The sequence below is a fragment of the Elgaria multicarinata genome, chromosome 11 (assembly GCF_023053635.1).
Source record: "Elgaria multicarinata webbii isolate HBS135686 ecotype San Diego chromosome 11, rElgMul1.1.pri, whole genome shotgun sequence".
Taxonomy (NCBI): domain Eukaryota; kingdom Metazoa; phylum Chordata; class Lepidosauria; order Squamata; family Anguidae; genus Elgaria; species Elgaria multicarinata.
The window spans coordinates 16752034-16766059 of record NC_086181.1 but is presented as its reverse complement, the minus strand read 5'-3'; the positions used below and the strand labels follow the sequence as shown (position 1 = coordinate 16766059).

The window sequence follows — 14026 nt, the reverse complement described above, 5'->3', positions numbered from 1 at the left end:
GATTAATTTTAACACCTGCAGCCCACAAACAGCCATGAAATAGGAGGGTTTATTTCCTGTGTTTTTGCTTTCTCAAATGGTGAAAATAGCACCTTGGGCAGAGTAAGGATATGTGGCAGGACAGCATCTGAGACTTAGAGTCCTGTAGTTGCTCTGCTCCAGGGTAAGCAGTGCTATTTTAAACCTCTGTCCATCATTTTTACTAAGGTGGGCATAAGGCAGCTGCGTACCATAGCTGGGCAGTCTTTTCCACACAGCTGATTTGTACTGGTTTATTAGATAATTACTTTTTGTGTTGTCTTAACCCCGAACCATGTGCACTTCTGAAGAGTAAGACCCACTCCTTCACATAGCACCTCCATCCAAAAGAAAACACCATTTCCTCCTCAAAAAGAGGAGAACTCTGGGAATGGACTTGTGTAACTGAGAGTGGTTTACAACTAGTAAAATATTCTTTGAATAGTGTCAGGGCAGTGTTCAGCCAGTCCCCGGTGTAGGTATGTCTATATATTGTGCGCTACTAAACAAAAACCAAAATCTGTACCAGGAAAAGCTGGAGAGTTCAACCTCTATAAAGCATGGAAATTTGTATAAGTTCATTTTGCAAAAATTATTCTCCTTTTCCTAGGACTAGGATAAATTATTCTGGAAATCTGATCAGACGTTCCTCCTTCCATCCTAGTTTTTAGATTGCACTATACGTTGTCCACACTTTGTCCACTTTTAAAAAATGGTTTTCATTTTTTTATATGAAGGTTGAGGTTTTCAAGATGCTGAATTGTGTCTAATACCCACCTATGCACTTGTGTAGAATGCACACAGATGTATTATTATTATTATTATTTATTTATATAGCACCATCAATGTACATGGTGCTGTACAGATTACACAGTAAATAGCAGGACCCTGCCGCATAGGCTTACAAGGCAATCCACTTATTCCAGATCAATCCTATTGATTTTAGAACTATTCTGAGGTTGTAGTCATAGCTTGGCTAGACTTCCATAGCTCCTTAACAGGCGCGGCCGGCTGGAGAAAAAAATCATACCTTTTTGTTAGTCTGATGAATAGCATTGGTTCTCACTGAGGGGCGAGGGGCTGCTAGCCCCCTCCCCCCCTCCTGACTTCCCCATTTAGTGCCTTGTCTCTCTTAGTCGTACACCCCCGTCATCCTCTTTCTACCAGCTCATAATAGCCTAGCATTGAGCAGGACATGGGAAAGAGGTAGCCAGCTTGCCTGACTCACTCATGTCTGGCCTTCCGCAAGCATCAGAGTTGAGTTGATTCCAGCTGAGTGCCCATAAAAGGACAGAAAAAACTGAAAGCCAGCCTTGTCTGAGCACTCCCTCTGCTTGCTGCACTCTGTTGCTTCACCCTCTGGTGTGCAGGAGAAATGTCCCGCTTGCACACAGTCTGCAAAACATCAGTAGGCATATTTCCTTGCTGAATTCTCTGTTGTAATGTTATTTATTTTTCTTTGGAATATTTTTAGATTATCCCTCTGCTCAATGAATGTGTGAGGCGAAGTACAAATAAAAAACAACTAAAAATGTAATACAACCAATTACAAAGAGCTGAATGTTTTGTACAATAAAACCAGAGAGTAATAGTAGAATCAAAGTGGCATTAGCTATTAAAAGTTTAGTGAAACAATGTTGTCTTCACCAGCCATGTAAAGGATCATAAAGTGGAGGCTACCCTAACCACTTTGAGAAGGGAATTTCATGACTCCGCTGCTGTTACACAAAAGGGCCTGTCTTGAGTACCCACCAACCTCCCCATTCTTGGAGGTGGGACATATAACAGATCCTCAGATGATGAATGCAACTTTTAGGCAAGTTTACAGATTACAGAGAGGTGAATGTAAGAAGTAAAATGAATTAAAACACCATTATTAAAATTGCTCTTTTAAAAGCAGAATGCCAATAAAAGCTGTGGCTGGTTAGTTAAAGAATGCTTCCTGGAAGAGAGCTGTTTTCAGGAGGCGCTGAAAGAAGCATAGTGTTGGTGCCTGACTGACCTCCAGGTGCAGGGGTTTCTAAAGAAAGGGGGCCACCACACTGAAGGCTCTTCACCTGATTGGAGTCCAGGCTATACATCCATATGGAACCACCAGGAGATATAGTCCCAATCCGAGGCTGGTCAGTCATAATCTACTATAATTGGTATAGTAGATATCTGACAAGTTGCATTTAATCATGTTCTCAGTTCTCACATCTCTGGGTGATTTGATTTCCCATTTTACGGATGGAGTAATGAGCTCAGTGTATGACATGCCCAGTGGAAATGAGTTTGTGGCTGAGCTGCAATTTAAAGAGAAAGATAAAAGGTAGAAAGTTGAAGGTATGTGGTGGAAAAAAAGTTTTCCCTATGGAGAAAATTGACATTTGGAGTAAAATGGGGTGGAAGAACATGTAAGATAGTAGGGTGATGACCACCAAAACATAGGGTGAGAGTCAGATGTGTCTTGCAGACCAGAGGCATATTCTAGGATGGAGATTGGCAAATCTAGAGAGCTTTCCTCTGGGCGGTTGTGTCAAAATCTCTGAGGTATTGTGGTCTTAGGAAATCAATATTTTATTTTGCATTTTTGGACTAACATGGGCTCATGTAGCAGTATGCAAGCTCTCAAGTTCCACAAAAGAAGAATTGAAAGGAGCCAAATTCCAGCAATATGTAGAGGAGTTGGATGTGATGCACAGCTGATAATGGATAGTTACAAAACCTTTTTTTTTAAAAAAAAAAATTGCATTGTGCAAATGAGTGATGCTTGTAATCCAATGTGCTCTGCTTACATATGAATGCTGACTCCTTTGTGTGAAATACCAAAGCTTTGTGTATTCTTATACCAACCCAAGGACCTCGTTTTGCTTACTGTGCATATCCTACCTTTGGGAACAACATACCAACTACCAACTACCATCTACCATCTACAGGGCTTCAAATATCTGATGCATTTGGGAACACACATGGGGCCGTTCAGACTTCTTGCACTGGGAAGTGGTTTCGCTGGAGCAGTTCTCACAATGCTTGCAGGCTACATACATGCATCTTTCACTCCTTGCTAGAATTGCAGTCATGTATATCTCTGTGCTTGTTAACCTCACACTACTCCTCTGTATTAGGCTCTGTTTACTTGAAGGCTCTCAACCATTTGAGATCCAGGAAGCTGCTTGCAGCTGTGACTGTCTCTCTATGGTCTTGTGAGAACAAGGCTCCCTGTCTTTTCTCCCCCTCATGCCGACTCCCATTGGACGGGCCAGCAAGGCTGTTTGCATCCACCAGGCAGATGATTTTAGGGTTTTTGTTCTTACTTGAAGGCTGGAGTTGAGTTACTCGGTAGTAACTCAACTACCGAGATCTTACAATCTCAAGTTGTAAGAGTGTATACATTTTTGAGTTTCATCGACTTCTTCATCAGGCAGAAGTTTTCAGGAAAAACAAAAACTTTCTCACCATCCCAAGTTGAGCCAACAAAATTCTGATTATTTTGTAGCTCCTGTCCATTTGGGTGGGGGGAGCAACCACCGTCTGGTGATCCTCCTTTCCAACTCTCATGACTGCACGTGCATATATAGCATGCTAGCTAAGAACAAATATTGAGGTGGGGGACTCTTAAACTTACTTGTGGGGACATTGTGACATATATTTAAGTGTGTGTGTGTGTGTGTGTGTGTACATGAAGGTTGGATCCAGATAATCAAACTTCGCTTAGACTCATAGAAATAAATAAATAAGTATGACTAAGTTTGAATATATTTGTGCAGTCTGCATTCCTCAGGATTATTTTAAGAGTTACTTGGTCAATTATTTTAAGGGGGTGGGGAGGAGAATAGACATGGGAAGATGAGTGTAGAGAGGATTTATCTAGTAAAGACTTCAGTGGTTTTAACTTCCTGAATATCATTACATGTGATTCTTATCTCTGGCTAATCAGACTGTAGTGACTCAGATCAAGTTCCAGGATGGGTACATTTAGAAAGTTCTCTTCTCCATGGGATGTCTGAAAGCTTATATGCTCTCAGTAGCTGGATTCACCAAGAACATGTCCCACAACTTCAGCAATTCATAAACATTGGTCAAAGGTCACTTGTATCATTCAGACTGAGCCATAATCTCATATGAAAGCAGTTCTTTGAGAGAATTCCAAGATTAAAATTGGAGGCAAACAAATTGGATGCAAAAAAGGGAATGTCTTATTCCAAATAAATTGATTGGCCCATATGATAAATTTTACTTTGGTAATTTACTGGCTCAAATGAAGTATTTATTATTTTAAAATATTTATAGATAGTAACTTTATCCAAAAGAGGATTTCAGGATGGTATATAGAAAATTAAAATGTTCACTACAATATAAATACAGTAAAATTGAGAAGCATAATGTGATTTCAACTAACTAAAAATACAGATGCCTGGGAAAATAAAAAGGGTTTAACCTGGCACCAAAATCAAAGTGTTTAAATCATTAGCCATGGTGAAATCATTAGCCACGGTCATTCATGCACTAGTTACCTCACAATTAGACTACTGTAACATGCTCTATGTGGGGCTACCCATATGTGTGGTTCGGAAGCTGCAGCTTGTGCAGAACGCAGCAGCTAGGGTGCTCGCTGGGATGCCTAGCTCTGCCCACATAAAAACAGTGTTAAAAGAACTGCAGTGCCTGTTTGTTAGCTACCTAGCCACGTACAAGGTTATGTTACTATCCTATAAAGCCCTAAACAAGTTGGGACCAGGATACCTAGCAGACGGCCTTCCCTTATATACACTCAGACAACATTTACGATCGTCAGAGGAGGCCCTGCTCGTCATTCCGAGATGAACAGAATGTTATGAAGAACCTCGAAGGTGGGCCTTCTCTGTAGTGGCACCCACCCTCTGGAAAATCCTCCCTCGTGCAGATCAGGAGGTGGAAAATGTAACATCTTTCAAATGCCTCCTGAAAGCATACCTTTTTAGGCAAGCTGTCCCTGGAGTTTAACTTATTCTGGTTTTATATGACTTTTTTTTTTAAAAAAAAAAGTTTTAAATGTTGATTTGTATATTATGGTTTTAATTGTAAACTGCCCAGAGAGCCTTGGCTGTTGGGCAGTATAAATATGAAATAAATAAAATTGTTGAAATCAGCAATAAAAAAGGCCAATTTAAACCATTGATTTAAATCAAGTTTACAGTTGATATTACTTATGTTTCCTTAACAGTGGTGCAAGTTTGACCACTAAACCAGCCTTGGTCTCTTGATGTATTGGAGGCCATACTGACTGGTGACTGTGGGAATTGTAGCCCAAGACATCTAGGATGGTATTAGGTTGGGAAGGCTACAACAACAATAATAACAATAACAATAACAATAATAATAATAATAATAATAATAATAATAATACACTAAAATGTGTTAACTTACAACTAAATTGAGCATACTTTCATGTTCATACTTACAATTAGGCTTTGCATCTATTTGGCATGCTTTACACATTTTGCATGCTTCCCTATATATTCCTATAGAGGAATATATAATGTCTTTAAAATATTCATTATAGGTTTGTTCTTGTGACCAGCAGCCGGTGCAGTTTGAGATTAAGATTGCACTCCTGTAAACACTTACCTGTGAATAAATCTCACTGAACTCAGTGAGGCTTACTGATTAGATATGTATAGAATTGCACTGTCAGTATGGGAGTATCAATATTGGAAGTTGTGCATTGGACAACATTGTCTTCTCCTTCTTTCCAGTGTTTTTCCTTTCTGTTTCCCTCTGCCTTGACTCAGCCCCACCCCCAGGAAAACAAAATAGCAAATAAAAATGGTTTGCCCATGAGTGATAGGATGCAGTAAGGTCTGATAGCTACTGGGCAAACTAGAGCAAGTGAAAATGAATTTTCTATGTTTCGTAGGTAAAGTGTAAGAATTTATATTTGATAAATGGTCAGATTTTTTCTTTGTGTACGTAGAAAAGTCTCCTTTAACTCAAAGCATCTGGGAGAATTTAGTGTTCCCCTTTGCCCAAGGCTTTTCAGTGGCAACAGTCTAATACTGTCATCTGCATGTAAGAGGTGGAGATGTGATATGTGATCTTGTTGTAGCAGATAGTGGTACTTCTGTTTAGAGATCTGGCCAGATAATGAGCTCCTGAAAAACTTGGCTGTTAGTTCACTTTAAAGGGCTTATGCATAGAGATGTGAAGGCCCAGAAAAAAACCTGGAAAAACTTGGAGGAACGTTTCTCCCCCCCCCCCCCCGTTTTTTTCCTGAAAACTTTGTTGTCTTTTTTTCAAAAAATAGAAAAAAGTGAAGAAAAAATGGATTGTGGAATGTTTTATTTTAGCATGATGAATAAAATGCTTATAAGACAAGGTGTTCATATATTTACTTTTCCAAATGATTTCTAAAAACTATGAACATTATCAGATTATTACAATTTCTGTGCACCGAGGACAAGTAAGTCCTAGGTTGCAGACTGAAACTACAGCTGTCAAATACAAGTGCAAGATGCATTTCTGCCTCTAGGGGGCACTGCCATTGAAGCAGAGACTGAAACTGATAGTGATTGCTATAGGTCAGAAAATGAGTCTGATTAAATTTCATGCATATTCATTGAATCTTGGTGTGCGTCCCCCTTCCCCCCCCCCCTCATTTCTTTTTATGGGAATGGGTGCTTTATTTCTGCTTGACACTGTGGAGGACTAGTGGAAACATAAATAATTTTCTTTGTTACTAATGTTGATGGTTTCTTCTGTTGTTTTTTAATTGTTTTTTGTCTGCTCCTCTTAAACTGGCAAAACCAAAGAGGTTCCTTACAGTTCAGGTGTTCCTTACAGTTCAGGAGCTTCTAGCTCCATTTGTTACCAAAAAAAGTAAAAAATTAAAATAAGTTCAATTTGTAATAATTGTTTGAATACACTGTACTTTTAATATACCAAATGTGATAATTTTATACCAGGCCAACTTGTACATAATTACATTTTATGTTCCTAAAGTATCAAAGTGACCTTCAATCTGTAAAAATATTGCATTTTTTCAATTTTTCCCAAAATACCCACCTCCCCCCCCCCCCCCCCCGGCTTTAAAATTTCTGGAAATTTTACATCTCTACTTACACACATACCAGGCTCTTACTTGATGGTACATAATTAATGTAGTCTTTAATGCTAGCTCAGTGGTTCTCAACCTTCCGAAAGGGGTTTGAAACCTGCTTCTACTGTGACTTGGATACTTCTGCCCCTCAACAGTAGTGGATTTTCTTGCTGCGTAAGCTTGTGGTCCACATCCTGGCCCTGCAAGTTAGGACCTATGCATATTGAAAGAGCTTCTGACTGTGGGTAAATAATATCGTATATGTTTCCTCATACATAGGTCCGCTACAAGGAGGAATTTGAAAAAAATAAAGGCAAGGGCTTCAGTGTAGTGGCTGACACCCCTGAACTACAGCGGATCAAGAAGACTCAGGATCAGATCAGCAATGTAAGTTGCCCTGCATATTGAATTTTCTGCCTAAATTTTTTATACAAATAATGCTATTTAACTTCAGTTTTTTAACCTTGGCAGCTGTTACTGAGGCACAGTTTCACTCTAAAAGTCTCACCTGTAAAATCCTGAATTCTAGAGTAGGTATTTTTAAATCAGGCCGCATTGCAGGAATGTCCTTCTTTTGTAGAGCAGTATTTGGCTTGCTTTTTCTGCACAACAAATGAAACAATACATTGTCTTTTCTAAAATTCCAAATGCTGAACATAGTTTTCTTCTTATTTTTCTCTTTTATTGCAAAAAATATAAAAATGCACGGAGCTTCATGATAAAGGAATAAAATCTAAGACATTTATGCACTATTATTTTAACAATATTGCCTAAGAAAATATTTGCCATCTCAGTTTACATTATAGGAAAAACTTACGTCTTTTACAAATTCAGATTGGGTCTTTTCCTCAAAATCAATAAAAGGAAACCACTTAAAGTCTCAGCTCACAACTGTTCTTCATATGTTGAATTTTCTATACGAAAATAAAATGCTGAAGCTGGTGATCACTTTCTAAATTGAATTTTCTTTCCTACAAAGAAGTAGGAAGTAGGTGGGATTAAGCAGGAAATATGGTCTCATTTACAAAGTGTCTACCCTTGCTGTAGGAATTGGGTTACGTAATGGTTCCCCCAACTTCATTACTTAGTAAACAATTTCCAGGAAATATAAATTACTTTATTTTCTTTAGGTTGTATTTAGTCACCAGTCTGAAAAAAGCATTTGGACTTTTGATGTATTGTGTGATTGGCATGTTAGAGGCAACCATGACAGTGACAATTACCGGGGTCATTTTTCTGAGTTGGGTACTACTCAGAACTACTAAGTAGTTGTGATGTCTTCCAGAGCCCCTTTATTTGCATTTGCCTATAAATTACTTAGGAAAAAATGTTCTGCCATTTTTTCCCCCCACGTAAAAATGTTTGAAGCTATTGTTTTATTTATTTATTACATTTTTATACCGCCCAATAGCCAAAGCTCTTTATAAACGATAGAGGTGATTCTTAGGCGTCTGCATTATCAGCTCTTCAAAACAAGAGCATAGCCTGGAAGATTTTTACCATTTATGCTCTCCCGTTCACTTCATGGTATGAGCAATTTACAAAATGAGGAAGTGTTAGCAGAATTTATCCTGCTTCAAGTGGCTTTGAACTAAACATCTTGTGTTTGTGCCACGACAGTGTATGGTAATGAGTTTCTGCATTTGGAGGATCAGACCACAGGGAGCCAGGAATCCCAGTTCTCTTGTGGGCCAATGGAGCAATTCTGGTTTATCCCTGCTGTATGTCTCATATCTGGAAAATGTAGCAAAATGCATGCACTCTTCTCCCTCCCGCTTTTAAGAGACTGTCTGCTATTGTTTTCGGCTGTTTTCCCCTTGACCTGTATTCCGTCTCCAGCTGTATACAGAAGGCTTCAGTAGCCCAGGCATGAGGAATTTGAACCAGCTGCTAGATTCTTCCTGTTGTATCTGGGTTGGAAAGACATGAGCCCAGCCTTTCCAGCACCTGCTCTTGCTGGAAGTTGTAATGGAATGGGGCAGTTGGCATGATAATGGCTCGTTAGGGACCCAGTTGGAGGAGACGGGAAACTTTATTTCCTTTTTCACAATTTCTTCATGTAGGAAAACAACAAAAATCGTGATTCTTCAAACAACATAACACCCCAGCATAGGGGTGGCATGTACATGGTGTGTGCAGCCACCATTTTGAATATGCAGTCCCCCTTGCGGGGGTGTCATGTGAACGCAGCAAGCATGGGCTATGCAAGGAATTTTAGAACCACTCATTCATGGTTTTTCATTGTTCCTATCACCCAGTAATTATTCACATTCCGCAAAGTTGGGAGGGCTAGATAGAGCATGTGGCTTGCTGAGAGCCATCACATAATCCTTTTAAGATGAGATTTAAGCCCATATTCTCGCTGTACCAATTTGGGTTCATTTTACCTACAAGAACACACTGGCCCCATTCACCCGTGTAATGGCCCGTGCCTGGCACCACTTTGAATATTCAGCCTCCAATTGGAGGTTGCTCTATGACATCCAAAACAGACACTATTGATTAATCATGGGTTAAACAACCCATAGTTAACCTAAGAACTAATTGTAGGCTAACCGTGGGTTATGTAACCCACAATTAATGCATAGTGTTTGAGTTTGGATGTCACAGAGCAACCTCCAATCAGCCTGATCAGAGATTGTAGATTCAAAATGGCAGTGGCACACACCTGGCACACACCATGGCAAATTAATTAACCTACAATTTGCCACTATTACGTATGAACAGAGTAATTGACTTGAATGTGTGTATGACTGCACTATTTGACTAAACTGATGAGAGAATTTATAACATGTAAGGAAAAAAACATACAAGTGGCGGAGGTATAGTATAATATGAGCTAGTAGGGGGAGTAGGGATAACCATATGAAATATCCAGGCATTTAGTGGTTAAAATGAGTGTTTGGTGATTTCTCAGTATCCTCTCCATATAATCCTAGCTGCAAAATACTTTACTTCAGGCCTGTTGAGTAATCTGCCCTCAATAATTTGCTTCGGCCATCTGGTGTGAGCTGGCGCACTGGGAGTTAATTCTGAGGGAGCCCTGCAGGATGAGTTTAATCCCACAAGGATTCCCTTCCCAGGCCCTCTGCGCCAGGGTCTCTTTTGCCAGACACACTTTGAGCTTTTAAATCTGTAATTGCCCCTTTGTTTTGCTTTTTTGCTCGTCAATTACGGATGCAGTCCAGTCCCCTCTTGGCTGCAGACCTCCCAGAGCTGCAATTGGATGTGTGCCTCGGGAAAGGGTTTGTCTGATGCTTATAGCACAGCACAGATTGGCCCAATCATCTTGGAGAAATCTGTAGCACATCTGAACCACACATCGGAGACTGTCTTGATGTAGGTTCCAGAAAGTTTAAACATGTGAGCAGTGCCTATCTGGTATTTTTGAAGCCAAAAAGTGTGATGGGGATGTGTCTGAGAAAATTAGTCGGATTTGCAGTGGTCAGGGAATGGACTTTTATGCTCTGCATATCCTTGCATAGATGCAAATTGCTTGGTTTCAGCAAGCAATTTCACTAGAACTGTTTTTTCTTAGAGCAGAATTTGGGTTATTTTCTTCCACTGCTCTGTTTATAGTCCTTATGCCTATCAAATCACAAGGTGACTGTGAAGTTTGGTCACTATCCCCATTTCATTGGTGGAGAAACTGAGCGGAAGAGGTGATAGGAGAATGTTTGTCCAAATGACAATGTGATGGGTTGAAGTTTTGAACCCTAGTCGAGACACAGGATGTTCTCTCTACTGAACTCAGATATATCGTGCACAAAATGTGCCCTTTTCCCTACCTCTTTTCACCCTGCCACTTCAAGTAATGCATTGCTATGGAGGAAGGATGACATACGGCACAGCTTGTAATAATGGAAGTGTACCTGGGGTTGTTAGGCAGAGTTGTGACCACAGGTGACTACATATTTTCCTTGATCATATGGAGAATTGACAGCCAGACACCGATGACATTTGGAGATAGAGGATAACTTTTATTGTCCATACAACATTCTGTCCCTTTTTCTAAACGTTAATGGCCGTGAGCATGCTTCCATGCCCGTACTGGAATCTGGCTTCCAACACATTAAGCACATTCATCAGATTCCAGAGTGTTTTCTAGTTCTCATCATACCCAACAGCAGTAGAAAGGTTTACCTGCTAAAGATACTGAGACTGGAGGAAAGGTGTGGCAGGAGCTTTGAGTCACCAAAGTGAGTTACTCTTCTCCATTCAGTTCCCTGCCATCCCCATTGTCTGTAGTTCAATCATTCAGTCCCCAAGTCTTTTCCCCCCCTTTTTGTCCAGGCTTCATTTTCATCTTGGTGTCACCACAGTTTAGCCTCAGCTCCTACTTACAATGCCTTAAGGATGGTCCTGTGAAGCTTCATAATGTGCATATCTTTAAGCATGCACAGAGAGCCATTCCCTTGCTACTGGGTACTCACAAGCAGAGGGGATAGTAGCTTCTCAGGCAGAGGGTGCAACTTCAAAACACAGGCTTAGGGCCCAACATCACATTTTAAATACTAGGAACTGACCTCAGTTATTGAACTTTTGTTTTTTATGCCACATTTAGTGTGGATGGGTAACATTTTCACAGGAATGGCTTCAGGTTTGACGAGGGCATGGGCATTGTCAGCTGGCCCTGGCAGGCTTAGCTGGTGGTGGGTGGTGGTAGTGCTATAAACAGTGAGTTTAGTTACCGTTTGGATCTCCCATAATGCCCCAGGGTGTTGGGACATCTTGGGAAACTTAAATGGTGGCTAGACACAGCCGTCCATTGCCTTTCAGAATGCTGTGCAGGGGTATAAATAAAAGAGAGGACCCAAGCCAGGCATCAGAGGTGGACCTTACCAGGGAGCTTGATCCCTGGCAGCTGCCCAAGGATAGCAGGTGCTGCACCTTCAGGTAGCAGATGCTCATATTCTTTACATCTAATACAGCTGAGGAGCTGGATCAAATAACCTGCAGTCTGATCATTTGGTATTCCTGATGGTAGAGTTTGTTCAACATGCACTGAACAAATACAAGATTTGGATGAAGGAGTTTGTGTTCCATCTACTGCCGAGAAAAGGGCAGATCAGATATCTGAAAGGGGAGGATCTGGCTGGCATTGAGCTGAGCTGTGCCAAGCCATTCTTCTGGTTGTGCCCCCCCTCGACCAACAAGAGAAGGGGAGTTGACAATCCATCATACTGACTCTCCACTGCCACCTTCTGGTTCATCCGCAGTAACTTCTCAGATGAGAGAAGGTTGAAAGGTGCTGTTAGAACGAGAAAACCAGTGTTCAGATTATAGGAGCGTCCACCCTTGGGATTATTTGTGCTGGCGCACTACTGGCAACCATTGGTTTCATTTGGAGCAGTAGAGAGAAGTGTAAGGGCAGTAGAAATGGGGGAGTATGACATAATGACTCTGTAGATGGGTCAGAGGGGATTTCCTACTGATTATAAACCGTTAACAAGCAGAAGGACTTTCCACCTGTCTCTGAACTATGTGTGTTCGTGCTTAGAGCTTCTGTATTACTAACTCCTCTTTCCTTTATAGATAAAGTACCATGAAGAGTTTGAGAAGAGCAGAATGGGCACATCTGGCGGGGAAGGAGGGGAACTGGAACGCCGCAATTCCCAGGAGGGCGCCAACTACAGGAGGACAGTGGAGCAGCAACCACCACCGCACCAGCAACCTCACCATGTCCAGCCAAGTACCCCTGGTAATGAAGAAAAATGGGGGCAGGGGGAGAAGATAGCAGCAACCCAGCCTGCTTAACCACATTAATATCAAGGGGTGCCTTATGGGATACAGCAACCACCACCTTAAAAAACCACCATCACCCCGGGAGGTGTGGCTCTGTTCGCTGTGTGCCTCTAAGGCAATGCTGGCGCAAGAAGGCCCTGTTAGAACAGCCATGCATTGCATGTGCTGAGCAGGAACATTCCACAGCAGTTAAGGGGATGAGAGTGGGGAGCCTGAGTTGAAGGTAGAACAAAATTAGAGGACGACATACAGCTGGAGAGAGAATTGTTGAGTTATGGCTTTATAGTTATTGCACAGACTGGGTTTCTGGCACATAACCTTTTGTGTTAAGTCTCTGTCTGGGCCCTACAGAGACTAGCAGAGATTACAGCGGTTCTCAGCCAAGTCAGCAAAGACGTGAATTAAGACAGAGATTCATGTAGGTTAAAACAAACCTTTTTTTTACTGGCAAATAAATATATAATTTAGTTATGGCAGTACAGATACAAATACTTACAAACGGTCAGTCAATACAGCTCACATGAGGGACATGGAAGTTATACAGGAACTTGAAAATACATTTACTTTTATAGACAACCTGTACAATGATGCAACTCCTTGCAACCCTTAATTGAAGACAATCAGTTAGACAATTATTCAATTATGACACTCAATGTCCAGGTGTAGAGTTGACCTTTAAGTTTCTGCTGAGTCTTCTGTTCCTCCAGATCCTCAGCAATTAACAAATCAATGGAAAACATAACCAGGATCCATTCCAGGATCCAACAAGAATAACCTGCTTTATGCCAGATGCTGCGTCTGTCCAACCACAGCTTATCCGAATAGTCTGCTATGCATCTGTGAGTTCCATCCCTAGCCTCATGCGGACAGAGTAGCTGACAGTAGGCTCAGAGTAATTGAGGGCTGAGAGATAGAAATGATGGATTCTGGTGGGGGTGGGGCGCAGGTTCACCACCCCGATTAAGAATATATTAGTTCTTCCATGTTCATTAGATAATCATCTTACCTGCTATGATAGCTTTTTGAGCCAAAGACAAGTTGCATGTCTTCTGAAACTTGACAGCTGCTCTGAACCATGTACACGCTCCTGCAGCAGAGTTCCAAGTTCCCCCCCCAAAAAAGGGGGGGGGGGTCTTTGGGGAAAAATAGTGGAATTCTGCAAGAAGGAAGTCCCAAGCTACAGTCACATTTAGATAAGGTGCAGCT

At 41.1% G+C, this 14026-nt stretch overlaps 1 protein-coding gene across 4 annotated transcripts in view; it reads left to right on the top strand.

Annotated features, from left to right (window-relative positions):
- Positions 1 to 14026, top strand: part of LASP1 (LIM and SH3 protein 1) — a 54011-nt gene that overhangs the window by 32931 nt on the left and 7054 nt on the right. For all 4 annotated transcript variants that reach the window (XM_063138530.1, XM_063138528.1, XM_063138529.1 and 1 more), the window contains exons 4-5: positions 7355 to 7462; positions 12611 to 12776. In XM_063138530.1, coding sequence (XP_062994600.1) covers positions 7355 to 7462; positions 12611 to 12776 — 274 coding nt within the window. The remainder of the gene's footprint in view (positions 1 to 7354; positions 7463 to 12610; positions 12777 to 14026) is intronic.